The sequence below is a fragment of the Hippopotamus amphibius genome, chromosome 8, assembly GCF_030028045.1.
Source record: "Hippopotamus amphibius kiboko isolate mHipAmp2 chromosome 8, mHipAmp2.hap2, whole genome shotgun sequence".
Classification (NCBI taxonomy): Eukaryota; Metazoa; Chordata; class Mammalia; order Artiodactyla; family Hippopotamidae; genus Hippopotamus; species Hippopotamus amphibius.
In genome coordinates, this window is record NC_080193.1 from 55,589,273 (window position 1) to 55,609,468 (window position 20,196).

The 20,196-nt window shown below is 39.4% G+C and overlaps 1 protein-coding gene across 1 annotated transcript in view; it reads left to right on the plus strand.

The window, feature by feature from the left end:
- Nucleotides 1-20,196, plus strand: part of THSD7B (thrombospondin type 1 domain containing 7B) — a 746,295-nt gene that overhangs the window by 704,455 nt on the left and 21,644 nt on the right. Inside the window, exons 18-20 of the mRNA XM_057745884.1 lie at nucleotides 21-136; nucleotides 2,231-2,348; nucleotides 18,377-18,522. Coding sequence (XP_057601867.1) covers nucleotides 21-136; nucleotides 2,231-2,348; nucleotides 18,377-18,522 — 380 coding nt within the window. The remainder of the gene's footprint in view (nucleotides 1-20; nucleotides 137-2,230; nucleotides 2,349-18,376; nucleotides 18,523-20,196) is intronic.

Here is a 20,196-nt window from a genome sequence, read left to right on the forward strand (position 1 = left end):
TGGTGACCCTGTGCCTATAGAGTGGAGTACGTGCCAGCTGAGTGAGAATGCGACCTGTGGGCAAGGCATCAGGACCCGCCTTCTGAGCTGTGTGCGCAGCGATGGCAAGGCCGTCGGCATGGACGAATGTGAGCAGGTGAGTTGTGAATATTTGTATCCCACACTCACGGCTTTGCTTTTTTTTCGTATTGGTCTGCAACCTCCACGATACTTGATGTAAATGGCAGTCTGATTTCTTCTCCTCACAGCTTAGGTTCAGTTAGAGTAAGAGGTACTAGTATCATACAGTTATATCTCACTAGTTTGAACTTAGTTAAAATGACCAGGAAGGGTCATTTTGCAATGGAGAAATGGATGGGTTTATTAAAAATTTGATTTTTTTCATTATTTTTAGGAACTAGATGTACTTGCTTGCCAACAACTCTTGATATCAGATGACTCTAATATTTAGAAATGACTCTGTGTCAGGCAGTGATTCATTTGCCTAAATAGGAAACATTGCATTTAGGATGAACACTGACACTTGCTATTAGAATATCCTGCTAATTTGCTCAGCAAATGATCGCTAGGTAATTAGAATGGATGCATTTTTCTTCTCAAAGTTGAAATGCCTGTCTACCAAATTTCAAATTAGTGCGTTTTGAATTTTTGTAATTTTATTACTCTGTTTTTAACCCCGTGATAAAATATGTGGAGTTTGGACAAAATCTGTAATCAAACCTATTCCCAAAAAGTTGGCATTTCCTTCCCAATGGTATAAGTGAAACGCACTATGGGGGCAGCTTAATAGAATTAAAGATGACCATATGCTGTCACATGATAAGAATTACTAAAGCAATCTGTGGAATAATTGGAAATATGTGGGGCCAGTTAACTCAGGTTTCCATGGAAACCAGCAAAATAAAAGTTGTCCCATTTCTCCTTAAGTAAGTAGAATCCACAAGTGGAAATGAAAATCCGAACAAAACCCTCCTCACCCATCCTGATTTAATCCATGTTAAGAATTGCCACAACATCTCTTTAAACCAACAGTATCACCATGGGCCAGCACCACCCCTGAGAAAAGACCATCAGAAATTGAATGTCTCATTTAATGAAATGCTGAGACGTGGCTAGTACAGGGCAGAGTTCTGTCTACCAAGTGTCAGTGATTTATTTTAACATTTTGTTTAATTTCATCTCCCTCTGAAGATGTTGTCTGCTTCAAGAAAAATAAATCACCCATCTACAGTAACTCCAAATAAGTGAAAATCTTACATTTAGTGTACATAGTAAATCTTTCATCTTGATACAAAGAGCGATATAAACTATTCATTAACAGAAAAATCAGTTTCTCTGCTTTCTAATTACCATATGTCTAACAAATATGTAAAGAAAGTTAGCTTAAAGTCCCAAATTATTAACCTAACTAGAATAACCATATATCTCAAATGGATAGTAGATCCCATGTGGCCATCTCTATTTTGCCCACTTGGCAAGTAATCATGCTGTAATCATTAATTTTAGCTCAGTGTGGACATTGCTAACATTTAACTTGTATTGAATGTTAGCATTTTCCCCAGTCACACAGCATGTGATTCCTAAAACAGAATTTCTTATCATTCTTTCTGTGTTTCTTGGATGATTCATTTTTTCACTAAGGTCTCTTCTACCTTGACTATTAGAAAATGTGTAATTTTGCCAAGATGCAGATGTCAGAGAGGATAAGAGGAAAAGAAATTGTATCATCAATTTTTCCCTTGATTAAGACCATGATTATGTTTGTAGCTTAATTGGTCTTTTTTTTTTTTATCAACTTTGGATTTTATTCTTCTATTTATTGTTTAGCCTGGGTAGCTATTAGTTTGAGATCTCAGTGTACTACTGGCCCATCCAGAGGGCAGGCTGCCTAGGTTTAACACTGAGGCATCCTCCTGGCTCCTTGCTGGCTGAGTAACAGGACAGATCTCTGTGTAACATAACTGCCTGCTTTCGCAGTAACTTAACTGCAGGTCTATTCTAAAGTTGAGGATTTTATCAAAAGAAATTGGGGTGGCAAGTTTCTATTTCGTGAAGTAAGGACCATCATTTTCTAGGCTTGCCATCAGTTTCTATAAGCCAGGATATCTTTCCCCACAAAAAATGTAGAAAGATTATTCTCAAAGAATAAAGATCCTATAAAAGGAGCGAGATTCGATTTGAAGTTGCTGTGAATTCTCCAGTTACAATCACATTTCCTTCCCATCTGCAGCGCAACTTGGAGAAGCCCCAGAGGATGAACCTTCACTGCCTGGTGGAATGCGTGGTCAACTGTCAGCTCTCGGGGTGGACGGCTTGGACAGAGTGCTCACAAACTTGTGGCCATGGAGGTATGTGGCTTCCCACAAAACAATTTAGTTTTTAAGTATCCCTCTGTATGCCAAAGCTTGACAAAAGTGCATAAGGCACGTACATCAGCTGGGCAACACAGCAGGCCAACCCAGGGGAATGGAGGGAGTGAGCCTGGCCTCCTATCAGTCCTTTTTTTTTAAAATTTAATTTTTTTTAATTGAAGTATAGTAAACTTACATTGTTGTGCTAATCTCTGCTGTATAGCAAAGTGACTCAGTTATACACACACACACACACACACACACATTCTTTTTTTTAATATTCTTTTCCATGTGGCTTATCACAGGATAGTGAACATAGTTCCCTGTGCTCTACAGTAGGACCTTGTTGGTTTTCCATCCTATATATAATAGTTTGCATCTGCTAATCCCAAACTCCCAATCCTTCCCTCCCCTGCCCCCCTCCCCCTTGGCAACCACAGATCTGTTCTCTATGTCTGTTTCTGTTTCCTAGACAGGTTCATTTGTGCCATATTTTAGATTCCACATATAAATGATATCATATGGTATTTATCCTTCTCTTTCTGACTTCACTTAGCATGATAATCCCTAGTTGTATCCATGTTGCCACAAATGGCATTATTTTGTTCTTTTTTATGGCTGAATAGTATCATTGCTTTATAACGAGGCAGAGGTGAAGAACTGGCCCGGTAACAATGGCAAACCCCAGAGGGGCCGCTGACCCTGTGGGACCGTTTATTCCTACGGTCCTAGGTTCAACCAATTCAAAAAATGTTGTCCTCTTTTAGAAGGAGTATGTATTCTATAAGTCAAGCTGGCTCCTGTATCAGATAAACTACCAATCCCAGTGGTTTCATATTAAAGGTTAGAGACTAATTTTTCACTCACATAAAGGGAGGGGTAGTTTCTGCTTCAAGAAGTCAATCGAAGACACAGGTTGATGGAGGCCCTACCACTTTAACATAATCAAGTTTCTCTGGAAGGTGGACCAGCTGGTCTGTGGAGGTTTTTATGGACCAGATTGGAAGTTGTGTACATCTCTACTATCTATATACTATCGGATAAAATTTGGTCCTATTTCTCCAGCTCAGGGCAAGATAGAATAGGAAATGTAGTGTCTGGATGGCCAGTTACTTCTTAGCAACAGTATTATGGAAGAAACTGTTCCTGTGGAGGAAAGGGGGTATAAATCTTTGCTGAATAGATAACAATTAATACTATAAGTTCCCAGGTAAGTAATGCACTATGGCAAGGAACGCAGAAGGCACTTGATACTCGGGAGCTAGGCAAAAGGCAACATAGATAGCACTCCAGCCATCAGGCAAAAGTGGGGACCAAGACATGTGTCCATGTAAAGAGAACAAGGAGAGCACAACAGGATAGCCCTGAGCTGAGGTTTAGGATAGGATTCTCATCCTGAAAAAGAGTTACAGTTTATCTAAGGTAAATGTTCAGAAATTTGGAGTAGGGACCTAGGGAAAATCCTGCTATATGATTGGTCACTAAGTAGGGGAGGAGACGGGAAGAAGAATTGCATATTGGAGGACTCGTGGAATCTGGGGGGGAAAGGGGTTAAAAGACCTGGATCTGATCACCAAAGATATTTGGAAGGAGGTTTTTAGAAACTCTGTGCTTGACTGGACCACCAGTACTAGGATATGGGCTCATTTCTAAGCTACTCACAAATGAGCGTGCTGGGACTGTGGGTAATTCTCTGCCTTAGCTGGGATTGTCTGAGGAGCTGAAGCAGGATGTAGCAGGAAAATAGGCTCATCTGTGAACTCAGCTCTAAGATCCTGGAGAGGGCAGAGCTGACAACAGTACTTAGCATATGTGTTAGGAAAACATGGCCAAGGAAATTGAAATTTACTTCTGCAAAGAGCATTGCTCACAGTCAAAGTATGGAAATCACAATGTCCAATAATAACAACACGCCATTTCCTGAGCAATTGAGAGCCTGCAGAGCACCTCAGGAAACTAGATGGCAAATTTCAGGACCAAGGTTTCAGTGATTGACCTATACTGGTTTCTCAAATATTTAGATTGGCAGAAGGTCTAGTTTCCAGCTGGGCACTGACTTTAAAGTTGGGTAAATCCAGGTTCAAGTTGTAGCTCTTTAGGCAAATGACTTATACTTTCTGAGTCTCAGCTTCTCCATCTCTAAAATGGAATTCATGCACGTTAGAGGCTTTGTTTTGGGTTTGAGAATTAAATGCTATGCAGTATATGTAAGCATCTAGCACAGTACCTGACACAGCATGGTGCTTTGGGTTTTTTGTTTTTCTTTTGTTTGTTTGTTTGTTTGTTTTGGCTGTGTTGGGTCTTCGTTGCTGCGCGTGGGCTTTCTCTAATTGCAGAGAGCAGGGGCTACTCTTCGTTGTGGTGCAGGGGCTTCTCACTGCAGTAGCTTCTCTTGTTGTGGCGCATAGGCTTAGTTGCTCCACAGCATGTGGGATCTTCCCAGACCAGGGATTGAACCATGTCCCCTGCATTGGCAGGTGGATTCTTAACCACTGCACCACCAGGGAAGTCCCCAGCATGGTGTTTATTATGTGTTAATTTCCGTCTTCACCTACCTACCCACCAGTAGTGGTCAGAGACTCCCTAGGATCTTTTAAAGATTATCCCATAGACTCAGTTCCTCTCATTGTTCACTCTCATATGTCATCCTTTTACCCCACTCAAAGTTCATACATTAAAATTGCAATCTAAGTAATATTTTGAAAATGCAAATCTAAATAGTTGTTTTCCTATTGACTCAAGAGTTATTTATCCATTAAACAAATACTAATGTGCCAGTTATAGTACAATGTGTTGGACATGAAGCAGTGAGGGGAAAAAAAGACAATTTCCTTATTCCCATGGCACTTACAATCTAGTTGAGGGACAACAGACAGTAAACAAACAAATAGGTAATATTACATGTAGATGAGTTCACTAAATGAGAGGTGTCATTCGGATTAGTGATGTGAATAACTGTTGCTACCCTGTCCTGGGTGAATCACCTGGTTATCCCACAGCCAGAAGCCCTGCAGTCTTGTCCTCATGGGCCTCTGCTAGCAGGTATGACTCTCAAAGCCACAAAGGGTAGCATGGAAAAGTAGAGAAAGGATGAAGTCCTGTATCATGAGCATGGCCCACAAGGACCAGCAGTATCTCCCCCGGGCCTGCCTGTCTATCCCCATCACCTGCACTATGTCATGTTGGATCTCTCTGCTATAGTGTAGTATATTTCAGTCATGATCTTGAGTCTATGCTTCCTTCCATCTTGACTCCTTGCCTCCCGTGTAATATCTCACCATCACCTCCTACTACTTTAATTATGTATAAATTGAATAAATTTTTAAATAATTTTTATTTTGACATCACGTCAATATAGATATATTACAATGAACATTTATAATGTTTCAGATGGCATTTTTAAAAAATATTTATTTATTTATTTTTTTATTTATTTATTTATAATGGGCTGTGCTGGGTCATGGCTGCAGCACACAGGGGTCTTTGTTGCAGGATGTGGACCTCTTAGATGCATCATGCTGGCTCTTAATTGCAGCATGCATGCAGGATCTAGTTGCCCAACCAGGGGTCGAACTCGGGGGCCCCCTGCACTGGTAGCTCAGAGTTTTACCCACTGGACCACCAAGGAAGTCCCTGAGTCAATTTTAATATCTGTCTATCTAAGGAATCAGTGACCCTGTTTGGGTTCGTCATGGGTGAATCCCTCTAGTTCCCATGAAGCACAGTACCTCGCACATGGGGAGAAATCTCAGTTAATGTTTGTCATTGTCCAGGTGGTTCTGGACCACAGGGGGAAGCTAGAAGGGGAAGAGCTTGCAGACTGGATCACCAGCCCCAAAGCAGCCAGTGGCTGTTTTCCTCTCCCTCTAATTAAGTTCATAAGTCTTGAGTATCATTACCCAAGAATGAGTTCAGTGCAAGGAGACAGAAGATCTGTTTATTATTATTTTTGCCCAAATATCCTAATTCTGCCACAAATTCAGTGAAACATGACAGATCTCCATGTTATGCTGATATACTACCTTTGAAACTAGAAGCCCCCAATCATAAGTTTAGTTTTATAAAATATGACTTTAATTTTTCAAGCAGTTCTGTTAGTGCTGTGGACTCAATAGACCTTGTTAGTTTACTAGACAAACAAAAGCAAACAAGGAAAAAACCTATCCAAATCTGATTCCCACTATTGGAGATTTCAGAGCCATTAGAGTTTGAACTTCAATTCACCGTTTCTAATCCTTAAGTTAATAAACAAGGACAAACAATCAAAAATTTCCTAAGGAAAGTCATTGTGTGACCTAAGGTGCAGAGGGACTAGGGAAGGGATGTTAGCTACTTGGAGAAATCAAATTGCATAAAGCACTTGGAAGTCATTTGATAGTTTCCACTGGCACATAAAGATAGCACCAGTTATAAATCACCTCTAGCTAGCTTCTAAGGGCCTGCTAGGATAACTTCTTGGGACTCCTTTCTTGACTTTTAGGTGCCTTGATCTCCTGAATTAAGATGTAATAATGCCTTTAAAAAAATATTCCGTAATGCTGATATTTGACAGAGCCTCCAGGAATCTAAATGTATGTGTATTCCATTTTTCCTTTACTTATTCAACCAAGATTTGTAACGTTTACACCTATTATCCTGACACCTATTGATATACTCTTTCATTGTCAAAGTGGCAGTGTGGAAAATAAATTATGTGGTGATCCTGCTATTTTGAGTTCTATTCTTGAAGGCAGGGCTGTAGAGAAGTTTACTCATATATTTCACAAGTACTCATTGGAAGTTTCCCCAGAGCCAGACACTCTCCCAGGAGCTGAGGTTACACTGTGTATAGAAAAGATAAGATCCCAGGGAAACAAAGTCCCCTGACTTCATAAAACTAATATTCTAGTGGAAAACTAGATAGTGATGACAAGACATGGAGATAGCAAATAAACAAGTAAATATATAAAAGTAATGGACGCCGATGAGTGCTGTGTTGAAACAAAAAAGTCATGTGATGGAGGATGACAAGGTTCTTGCAGGGGAGTGAGGGATGAGGGAAGAGAGGCCACTGAGGAGGTGATATATATGTTAGAATTGAATGACAAGGTGCTGTAGCTCTTGCAACTGGTGTTTTCTTTACTAGGCTGCTCAGGGTTCAATATCACAAGCATTTTTTTTTTAAGTTTTTTGTTCGTTTACTCCCTTTTACTTGTTCTTTTTTTTTATATGTATAAATTTATTTATTTTATTGGCTGTGTTGGGTCTTTTTTGCTGTACATGAGCTTTCTTTTAGTTGCAGTGAGTGGGGGCTACTCTTCGTTGTGGTGCATGGGCTCCTCATTGCCGTGGCTTCTCTTGTTGTGGAGCATGGGCTCTAGGTGTGTGGGCTTCAGTAGTTGCAGCACATGGGCTCAATAGTTGTGGCACATGGGCTTAGTTGCTCCGCAGCATATGGGATCTTCCTGGAGTAGGGATCGAATCCGTGTCCCCTGCATTGGCGGGCAGATTGCTAACCACTGCACCACCTAGGAAGCCCTATATCACAAACATTTTTTAACTACCTGTTGTATTCAAGGCTCTATATCAGGACCTACAGACAAAAATATAAAGAGGAATATTTTTTCCAATTATATTTGTGCCCAATCTTAATCTTTAAAAAAATAAATAAAATGAATAAAATGAAAAAATAGGACAGCTAGCCCTTGAATTTTTAGGCAGCTACCTACCACCAGGACACTGCTGAGACAGCCTTTGTGGTTAAGTTTGTTTCTATTCTATTCTACTCTACTCTACTCTATTTTACCAGCCCTCAAACTATCAATAGTTCCCCATTCCAGCCTTCCAGCTCCAATCTTCCAGCACGGCTCTTCTCTGATCACCAGTCCCCCAGCAAATAGTGGTGTTTCCAAAATGAGAAAACTCTGTATTTAAATCATGCCTTAATCCTCACACAGCACAAGCTAAAAGCAACAAACTAACAGCAGTATCTAAAGTAGCAATATATGGCACAGATGAACTTGTTTCTTAAAAGAGACCAAACTCTGGCACTGAGGAGGATGGAAACTATCATTGAAGAACATCTGCGCTTTGTCTCTTCTAAAATGGTGTGCCTGCAGCTGTCTTTTGTACGAGCCGCTTTCTTTTATTCCCACCTGGTGATGGCAACGGGGCAGGGACCACGAGAGGAGATAGAGTTTATTTAGTCACATTAAAGTGCGCAAGCAAGTTGCACGGGAGTTGGACTTCAGCACCTGAGGCTCTCCACTGACTTCTTTATCAAAAGCAAAATGCACACAGTTGTCTCCGTTTAGGAAGCCACCAGGCTGGCTGTCAGGCTAATCCTGATGAGCGGGGTGTGCTGGATGCCTCCCCCACAGCCACACTTCGCCATCAAATGCACAGAACTACATTGATCTGAGGGGAGATTTTGAAATGAGGTCTTTTTCTACTTCCAAGCAGCTAGATTGTCTCTTTAATGTACACCTGATGCTTGGCATATACTTTTTAATTGTGTTAAAGATTTCAAGGTCAGAACAGCTTGAATCCAATTTATTTCACGTTAAAGAGGGACTGATCTTAGGTTTCCACTAAGGGATCTTTTTAGATAGATTTCAAAGATCAAAGCATGTAATAGAAGAGCTTAATATTTGGATTAGTCACATTCTTTGTCTGTTGAATTTTCATCAGTTCAGTGGAATGTAAGACTCCCTAAATTTAGCATATCATGAATTATTCATAGTTATTATTTAACCGATAACATTCCAAGAAGGTTATTAATCCCAGATCATGATTTGTTCCTCTTTCATGTTTAATTCAATGTATATGAGTTTATAATATTTTTCTATACTATGTAATCCAGGCTGCCTCTTGTGTTTCACAGATGGCATATGATTTTTCTGTCCACTGTAGTCCATAATGAAAAAATAAATTTGCATTAACTCCAAAGTACCACAAGTTTGTGCTTTCCAGCCTTTTTCATTTATTTTGTCATCAGCTAGTATCTTCTACTGACTAATATTAGGTAGCAGGCACCAAAAACTTAAGAATAAATTCGTAAGAGAAAATACTTAAAAGTGGAAACATTTTATTCAATAACGTACTTTGTGGGTGCACATCAGGAAGGACCATCATCATCCTGAGGTTAGTGAAACTGAACATCATTCTTCATGGTGTAGGTTGGCCAACCCCTTACAGATATCAGCTAAGGAAGACCATTCCCTGCCAGCGATTGTGCACATGCCTCATATTAAAAAAATATAGTTCCCGGGTAGAAAGCAAACCAGTAATAATAACATTCAAATAACATTCTGTAAGCTCAAAGTGAGTTCATATACTACTGTTTTTGAATTTACATGTCTACAGTGCATTGGAGTTTATAGGTATGTTCGTAGAAATTTCTCAGATATTTTATTTAACGAACTATTTAAGGTTAAATAGGTATGTTCTTCATTGCTCTATTATTCTTATATTTCCTTTTCCAGTTTCCCATTTAAACATACTTCGCATTGTGTGCCTGGGTCATATCCAAATTGTCCAGAGCTACCGAAACCATGATTTTCAGTTAATTCAATCTGTCAGGGCCACAGAAGAACCATTACATAGCCTATCATTGTACCAGTGTTGGTGGCTGGCTCCCTGGATGTGAAAGTATGGTCAGAACAGAGACCCATTGCATTTGACTCCTCTTCCTTTTATGACTGTATGCATTTGTTACCTACCAGGGTTCTCAGCCTCCTTAATTGATAGAAATTGATCAGAGGCCAGACAAGAAATTCAGGCAAGGCTTCACTGGGGCCCCTGCTGCAGCAGCGGGGAGCGAGAACAAGCAACAGGTGCCCTTGCTTGCTTGCTCCCTGGCAGGGGTGAGCTTGTTCATTATATGGGGTGAGGGTAAGGGCGTGTCCAGGGGTGGGGCCAGAGGCGTGGCTTAGGTGTTTTGCTCACCCCTTAGGTGGTGGTGTGTGCAGAAGGTATGCGCAGTACCCTGCTTTCACACCAGGCTCTTCCAAAGTGGTAGTTGGGTCTTTTGGTTTCTTTGTATCTTTTGTCCAGAATTTGCCCCAGCTGAGCATGCATGCAGTTATTTTTAGTCCCATACAGTTTATATTTTGTTGCTTGAGGAGAGGTGTGTCCAGGTGCAAACATTGCAGCACTGAAGCAAAGGGTCCCAGGTCCCAGCCTGTCTCACACTGACAAATATGGAACCGGTTTTGAGGGCTTTTTTTTACAGTTTAAAATCTCCCACGTCCCCCTTTTTAGTGGAGCCTCAGAGTGAAGCCTGACTGCTGTTGAGTTCAATGGGAGTGTGATCTGGTCCAATATGCTTTAAACCTATATGCAGGTACCAGTATTGGCCTCTCTTTGGGGGGGGGGTGTGTGTGTGTGTGTGTGTGTGTGTGTGTGTGTGTGTGTGTGTGTGTGTGTGTGTGTGTGTGTGTGTTATAACTGGTGTGTTCCACTATCTCTTTTCTTCTGGAAGTCTTACCATGCAATCCTCTTTCCTTCATTGTCATAAATTATTGCTAATTTAATAGTAGGCCTAGTATCACTGTTGTTTATAATGAGTTCCCAATATTCCTCAAGGGAGGGGAGGAGAAGCTTCAGAGAGAATTGCTAGCAAACGTAACGTACTGTAATCTGGGTCTTTATTCTATTGGAAACATATTTTGGAGCTAGTGCTTTTCTCTCTTTTATAGCCTGAAGTGTAGATAAATAAGAGAATCAGTTTCTATATCTCATTGGTATTACCCATCAGACATGTTGTCTATATCAACTATTGAATTCAGGTTTCAAATAAATTCAGAAACCCACATAAGAGTTGTCTGGAGAGTGTCCAAGAAATTTCTCTCATTCTCAGATTGGAAGCGTGAGGATGTGAATGGCAGCCACCTTCACTCTTACTCTGAGGGCAGAAGGAGTGCAGGCTAAGGTATAAGGGTTGAGTGGGACGAGGCAGAATCATTATGGACTATTGTTGTGTGCATTTAAAAAAAACCTTTATTTTTCAGCTGCGTTGGGTCTTCGTTGCTGTGTGCAGGCTTTCTCTAGTTGTGGCAGGCGGGGGCTACTCTTCACTGTGGTGCGCACGGCATGTGGGATCTTCCTGGACCAGGGATTAAATCCATGTGCCCTACATTGGCAGGCAGATTCTTAACCACTGTGCCACCAGGGAAGTCCAATGTTGTATGTATTTAATGCTATAAAGCCTAACAGAGCACAAGTAGCATGCTTTATATACTCATTACAGACTTGTTCCAGAGCTAGGTCTAGGAATTGATATGGAATAGTAGTTGTCAAAATTAATGATTAAAAATATTAAGATTTAGCCAGCACCTACTAAATTTGAGATATGTTCTAAGATAGTTTATGTATGGTATTTTTAAATTCATAAAACCAACATGAGATCAGTCCAAGGAGTCCTCATCATCTCAGTGTTCTTCACCTGAATCAGCATAATTGTGAGATCTGTAGGAAGCAGAACCCCTCACGCTATCAAAATATTCACTGTTGAACTGACCACTTATAAAGCCGTCCCCCAGTCAACAAGTGTCCCAGATTAACGCACATGCTCTGTCATTGCATCAGGGTGTTTGTTGGTCCATCTCTAGCTGCAGACGGAATGTGTGCCCACAACAAAGGGGCACAAAATGGAGCAATCTGTACACCAGAGATTAAAGGAGCTCTTGAGAAAATTGATGAAAAGTGACTCAAAATAACAAAGATTCTATGATCAAACTGCGAAAGCCAGTCATGATATAATAAAACTTTCTTAGGGTCATCAGAAAATGATGTAAGAAATATCAATAGTTGATTTATTCTGTCCTAATAACTGCATAGTTGTAATTATTGGCACAGCAGTTGATATTCGATGAAATAAACCCACTTGCATACTTTTTAGTTCCAGAAAAAGTCCCATTTAGACATTTTTCATTATTTACTAAAAATAATTTACTAAAAATAATTTAATATTTAATATTTGAAATACACTCATTTTTAAGTGGCATTTTCCCCAGCATGAATTATCCTCAGATAATAAGGACTCTCTGTATACTTAATTTTATTTTACAGAAGTGGAAATTTATGCTCAGAGGAGTTAAAGTACTTTCCTACAGTCACATCATTTACTAACTGCTAATGTGAGAGAACTGTTTCCAACTAGAGCATTTTGATGCCAAGTCCAGGTTTCTTTACACCACACATCAGCAATTTTAAAATGATCTTTTTCTCATATTCTATATCAGATCATAATTTTTTTTTTAGCCTGAAAACGATAGAAATTTATTTCTCACAGTCCTGGAGGCTGGGAACATCCAGATCAAGTGAGGCTCCACTTTCTGATTCATAGATGGTATCTTCTTTCTGTATGTTCACATGGTGGAGGGGATGAGGACCATTTTTTCCTTTTTTATGTTGCAGTATAGTTGATTTACATTGTTGTGTTAGTTTCAGGTGTACAACAAAGTAATTTAGTTATACCTATGCATGTATCTTTATTTTTTAAGCTCTTTATTGGAATATAATTGCTTTATACTCTTGTACCAGCTTTTGAGATACACCAAAGTGAATCAGCTGTACTTATACATATATCCCCATATCCCCTCCCTCCTGCGACTCCCTCTCACCCTCCCTGTCCTGGCCTTCTAAGTCATCACCCATCATCGAGTTGATCTCCCTTTGTTATACAGCAACTTCCCACTAGCTATCTGTTATACAGTTGGTAGTGTATATATATCAATGCTACTCTCTCACTTAGTCCCAGCTGCCCCTTCGCTCCCCCAACCCCCATGTCCTCCAGATCATTGTCTGCATCTGCATCCTTATTCTTGCCCTGTCACTGGGTTCATCAGTACCATTTTTTTTTTTTTTTTAGAATCCGTTTATATGAGTTAGCATACAGTATTTGTTTTTCTCTTTCTGGCTTACTTCACTCTGTATGACAGTTTCTAGGTCTGTCCACCTCATTACATATAGCTCCATTTCATTCCTTTTTATGGCTGAGTAATATTCCGTTGTATATATGTGCTACATCTGCTTTATCCATTCACCTGTTGATGGACAATTAGGTTGCTTCCATGTCCTGGCTATTGTAAAGAGTGCTGCAATGAACATTATGGTATGTGTTTCTTTTTGGATGATGGTTTTCTCTGGGTATATGCCCAGTAGTGGGATTACTGGATCATATGGTAGTTCCATTTTTAGTTTTTTAAGTAACCTCCATACTGTTTTCCATACTGGCTGTACCAACCTACATTCCCACCAACAGTGCAGCAGAGTTCCCTTTTCTCCACACCCTCTCCAACATTTATTGTTTCTAGATTTTTTGATGATGGTCATTCTGACCAGTGTGAGGTGATACCTCATTATGGCTTTGACTTGCATTTCTCTGATGATTAGTGATGTCGAGCATCTTTTCATGTGTTTGTTGCCCATCTGCATGTCTTCTTTGGAGAAATGTCTATTTAGGTCTTCTGCCCATTTGTGGATTGGGTTATTTGCTTTTTTGGTATGAAGCTGCATGAGCTGCTTATATATCTTGCGGATTAATCCTTTGTCCGTTCCTTCATTGGCAAGTATTTTCTCCCATTCTGAGGGTTGTCTTCTTGTCTTGTTTATGGTTTCTTTCACTGTGCAAAAGCTTTTAAGTTTCATTAGGTCCCATTTGTTTATTCTTGATTTTATTTCCATGATTCTAGGAGGTGGGTCAAAAAGGATCTTGCTTTGATGTATGTCATAGAGTGTTCTGTCTGTTTTCCTTAAGGAGTTTTAAAGTGTCTGGCCTTAAATTTAGGTCTTTAATCCATCTTGAGTTTATCTTTGTGTATGGTGTTAGGAAGTGTTCTAATTTCATTCTTTGACATGTTGCTGTCCAATTTTCCCAGCACCACTTATTGAAGAGGCTGCCTTTTTTCCATTGTATACTCGTGCCTCCTTTGTCAAAGATGAGGTGCCCATATGCGCTTGGGTTTACCTCTGCATTCTCTATTCTATTCCATTGATCGTCCTTTCTATTTTTGTGCCAGTACCATACTGTCTTGATCACTGTGGCCTTGTAGTATAGTTTGAAGTCAGGGATCCTAATTCCCCCAGCTCCATCTTTCCTTCTCAAGATTGCTTTGGCTATTCGGGGTCTTTTGTGTTTCCGTACAAATCATAAGATTTCTTGTTCTAGCTCTGTGAAAAATGCTGTTGGTAATTTGATAGGCATTGCGTTGAATCTGTAAATCGTTTTGGGTAGTGTAGTCATTTTCACAATGTTGATTCTTCCAATCCAAGAACATGGTATGTCTTTCCATCTGTTTGTATTGTCTTTGATTTCTTTCCTCAGTGTCTTATAGTTTTCTGCATACAGATCTTTTGCCTCCTTAGGCAGGTTTATTCCTAGGTACTTTATTCTTTTTATTGCAATGGTAAATGGGAGAGTTTCCTTAATTTCTCTTTCTGCTCTTCTGTTGTTAGTGTATAGGAATGCAAGAGATTTCTGCACATTAATTTTGTATCCTGCTACTTTACTAAATTCATTGATTAGTGCTAGCAGTTTTCTGGTAGAGTCTTTAGGGTTTTCTATGTATAATATCATGTCATCTGCAAAGAGTGACAATTTTACTTCTTCTTTTCCAATTTGGATTCCTTTTATTTCTTTTTCTTCTCTGATTGCTGTGGCTAAAACTTCCAAAACTATGTTGAATACTAATGGTGAGAGTGGACACCCCTGTCTTGTTCCTGACCTTAGAGGGAATGCTTTCAGTTTTTCACCACTTAGGACGATGTTGGCTTTTGGTTTCTCATATATGGCTTTTATTATGTTGAGGTAATTTCCTTCTATGCCCATTTTCTGGAGAGTGTTTATCATAAGCGGGTGTTAAATTTTGTCAAAGGCTTTTTCTGCATCTATTGAGGTGATCGTATGGTTTTCATCCTTCAATTTGTTGATATGATGTATCACATTGATTGATTTGTGTATATCGAAGAATCCTTGCATTCCAGGGATAAACCCCACTTGATCATGGTGTTTGATCTTTTTAGTGTGCTGTTGGATTCTGTTAGCTAGTATTTTGTTGAGGATTTTTGCATCTATATTCATCAGTGATATTGGCCTGTAATTTTCTTTCTTTGTAGCTCATAATTTTAAATATCTTTCATTTGGCCACATCCTCCACTGCTTTCTCTCTTACATGAACATTCATGATCACCAAAACAATTCCTTAAGTCTCTTGCCATTAGAGGTCCCTTTTAGAATAATTACTGCTGAGAGATAGGTGCAAGGTTGCATATTACATCCAGTATGATGTTTAGAATTCTGGAGACCATTGGAAATGGTGGCCCTCCTTGTCTATACCATCTGTATTCCAGGTAGCTAGATTTTTACTTACAACTTCAGGAGTTGTGGGGAAAGTGCCAATTTAAGGAATACTTTCTCTGATTAATTTATACAACCAAATATCCCTGACTTAGGAAAAGGAACTTATTAAAAGATATCAAGTACCTCCAAAGATACTTTAGGTGCCCTAGGTATCTTTTATACTCTCGTGCCTTTGTTAGCAATATTTTTCTTATTGAACTTTAATATTAGCCAATTAAACATGATAATATACTTCAAAATTTATAATTATTATATGCTTCTTGGTAGTAGCTGGCATTGTTTGAAAATCATATCTTTGTGTTTGGATAGCAAAAGGCAGAGAAATCACATGGCTATGCTTTCAATGAGTGGTTGTAAGACTTCATTATTTCAAAAAGTAATAGCATCATTTTTTTTCTCTTGACTTCACTAGGTTCCCCCCACCTCTGTGTCCAGCAGAAAATATCTGTCACTTTAGTGGAAATAAATAAAATAGTCCTAAAGTAATGGCCATGATGCCTGCCATCAATTCAAGAACAAGCTTGAAGTTACTTGGTTTTAATGAAATAGAACCTCTTTAGCTGTGATAAAGGTGACACTACATTGTCATTATTCTTACAAAGATGGATAGAGGACAGAGTGCAATTATAATGACATTAGGGTAATAGATATTTAGTTCAAGAGCGTAAACATAAAGATTGTTATAAAACTGAAGAGTATTTAAGCAGGAATTAATGTGAAGTCTTGAGCCAAATGTGTTCATCAAGCAGGGAGAGTGTTTCATAAGAATAAGGTTATGTCCAGCCTGTATGATTTGTTTTAAGTGATGCTGGGAAGGAACATCTGCCCAAATGTATGTATTCTGCTCAGTGCCCAAGGATGCAGAATGGGTAGATTCTGTTGTTCATAAAGCCTGTGTTATCTATAATATGGAAAAACAATAGAATTTTCCTCTAGGGTTGTTATGATTATTCAGTGCATCAGTATATATAAAGTATTTATTATAGAGACTTGCTGAGCACATGGTACCTGCTGAATAATTACATTGATATATCATTACACATTTTCAGATACCAGATAATATCATGTAGACAATTTATGAAAATATTAATTAAACAAATGTTCCATTAGTGCTGAATATACATGGAGTACAATGTTAAGGACAGAATCCCATACCTCGAGGAATTTAGAATCCAGGGATTAGAACTTCCTAGTTTTCTTCAAGGATCTTCTCAGAGAGAATTAGTTTATCACCAAATCTATGATGATATTCTGGTGGCCACTAAGTGGTGTAGTCCGCTGAAGGTGTGTGTTACCCTTACTTCTCCCAGAACTTGAAGGCATATGAAAATTCTTACCTGAGATTTTCAAGTGAATCCTCTGCAGAAGTGAAGTCACCACTATCTTTCCGTTTCTCTTAAGATGTAAATGTAGATTCTTTGACATCGACTAAAAGACCTCACTTTTAAAGCTTTAACAATACTCCTTCAATCTGTTCTCTTCCTAGCTCTCTCTGTCCAGCCATGCTGGCCTTCTGTCAGGTCCTCAAACCTGTTCTTCTCCTTTGTATGTCATGACCTCTTCACAGGCTCTTTCTGGCTTACTCCTTCCAGATTTCTGCTTAAAGCTCAACTGCTCAAAGAGATGTTCTCTGATTCTTTCCCAGACTGGGCTGCATCCCCATAACATGCTCTCATAGAACCTTCTGGTTTTCCTTTAACATTTATCACAAATACAATTACATAGTTAACTTTATAAAAACCATTCGAAGGGCGCTGGAGTCACAGATAACTGATAGTAATGAAACTATATGCATATCGTGCCTCATCAGTGACAAAAGGGAGTAAGGACAAGAGTGAGTGGGGGAGAGAGCAAGAGAGAGAGAAACACAGACATTTAAATTCCATCCACTAATGAGCTTCTGACCCGATGCCTAGGAGTGGGTATAAGATGACATGGGAGCCCTGCTCTTTCCTGAGCTCTTCTTATTAACCAATTTCCTTTCATTAGGAAATGGAATACCAGTATTTGAACATGTGTGTTTCACACATCATGGCTTCTTCACACACGTCAAGAACTTTATCTTATACTCAGTGAAGAAAGAAATTGGTCCTAAACTCTAGGAAAATTAGCCATGTTGAATTAATGGAGAGACACTATTGGAACCTTAGGGTGGCACCTTCCTAGGGGATTCTCTAGGGTAATTTGGATTTCCTAGGGTAATTCGGATTATACGCAATTTTTACCTTACTTCCTGATTAAGAACCTAACAAAGATACAACTCTATTTTTGTTTAATATTTATAATCCTAGCCTAGAATATAAGGTCTGTGAAGGCAGAAGGTACATCTGCCAATTTCATCACTATATCCCTAGCATGTGGCAGAATGTTTGGATTATTCCAGAGCTTAATAAATATTTGTTAACTGAATTAACATCCAGCCAGTGTTTACGGGGCAACAATACAGTGTGGACTTAGGATGGCTAAAGTAAAAGTCAGACAGAATTAAGCATTATGCAGACCTTAGCTAACCTGTGTCTCCATAGAAACCTAAATTAAAATGGCAGAAAAACTGAAACCTGGATATGACAAAGTTCAGTGTGTTTTAATGAAGACTTTTGTATGTAAGGCAATATTTTGTCCTTTAATTCCCTTACCAAGACAAACTCTAACAGAAAAGCTGACATTTTCCTTATCATTTTAGGTCGGATGAGCCGGACTCGATTTATCATTATGCCAACCCAAGGAGAAGGACGGCCATGCCCTGCAGAGCTTACCCAGCAGAAAACCTGCCCAGTGACCCCCTGCTACAGCTGGGTCCTCAGCAACTGGTCTGCATGTAAATTGGAGGTAGGTCATGGAGTGACACTTAGAGAAATGCTTCTCAGTATATCCAAAGCACTTGCCTAGTCCAACCTATTTGCTGATGGAATAAATTTCACAGCACCAGAGGCCTGCCACAGTGTATTTTTATGCAATGGAGAGCATGGAAAAAAGAACCAAATGACTTAACCTCAAGCAGAGTGAGATTGCTAGGAAAATAAATAGCCATTCATTAAGCTGGGTCAGGGGACTTCCAATCTCTTTGGCATCCTCAAGAATTCTCTATCTTCTTGGTTTGTTGGAAATGTCAAAGCATTATGCAATCAGGCAAAACCCGGATGCTACGGAAATGCACAGCTTGCTGTAGACAGTATTTCTTAAAAAAGCATTTTTAGGCTTAGACAAAATCTTGCATGTGGGCAGAAAACCAAAAGTGTATGAAAGTTATATTTTAACATTATTACACAAACCAAGGTTACTACATTTCCCTCAGTGATTGCTTTTTATTGACCTGAAATATAAATGCCTAGTAACATCATAATATATCATGTACCCAGAGCTTCTGCTGGGTCAGCAAAGATGCTCTATGGCCTTTTCTCTCTGGCTTCTTGTCTAAGAAAAAGCACATTGATTTTCCCTATTTTCTTATTTCACTAGTTTTTCCTTCAGTTCATATTCCAAAGCAGGTTTTAATTAGGTAACAGTAATTTTGATTCTGCATTAAGAAATCTGCAGAGTATTCTCATAGAGATGTTTAGTGTTCCTGTCAGATGACATTGCCATGCAGCATTATTATCTTGCAGAAGTTAAATGCCCATGTATTTTAATAAATCCCAGAGGAACAAAAATGCGTGGTACATTTGTTCAGTCTTCTTTTTACAGAAAATAAGGTAACCATGCTAATTAATTCAGTAGTAACCTAATGGCTTTAAATATGAATACTTTGTCTACTTAGTCTAAACCTCTCTAAAACCCTCTTTCCTAAACCTTCAGCAATTTTTTTAAGTGCTGCTTGGAATCACAATTAAGAAAAGGGAAAGAAGAGTTCTCCTGATAATTGTTGGAAAAGTAGAGAAAATAAATTCAAAGAATTCAGGAACCCATTGCAGGGGAAGGGAGAGAAAAGGCAGGAAGAAGAGGGGAAGGATGGGAGACACACAAACTCCACACTCCCTGTCTTACCAGCCATACAACCGCTACTATACCTCACATGTTCTTTTGTGCTTTTCCTTTTCTCTTCTCAGGTATTAGAAGCCTTTCTTTTTAAATAGACAACTCTGCAAATTTGTCCCAAAGGAACATTAAGGGGAAATGTCACTTGTTTTTTTTTCCTTTTTCTTTATTTGTTTATTTTTGGCTATGTTGAGTCTTCGTTGCTATGCATGGGCTGTCTCTAGTTGTAGCAAGCAGGCTCTACGCTTCGTTGTGGTGCTCTGGCTGCTCACTGCAGTGGCTTCTCTTGTTGCCAAGCATGGGCTGTAGGCACGCAGGCTTCAGTAGTTGTGGTGCATGGGCTCAGTTGCTCCACGGCATGTGGGATCTTCCCGGACCGGGGCTTGAACCCGTGTCCCCTGCATTGGCAGGCAGATTCTTAACCACTGTGCCGCCAGGGAAGTCTGGAAATGTCAAATGTAATGTTACATTTTGCTGTCACATATTGAGCTTTAGCCAGAACCATAGGGGCCAGAGTGGTGGGTTGTG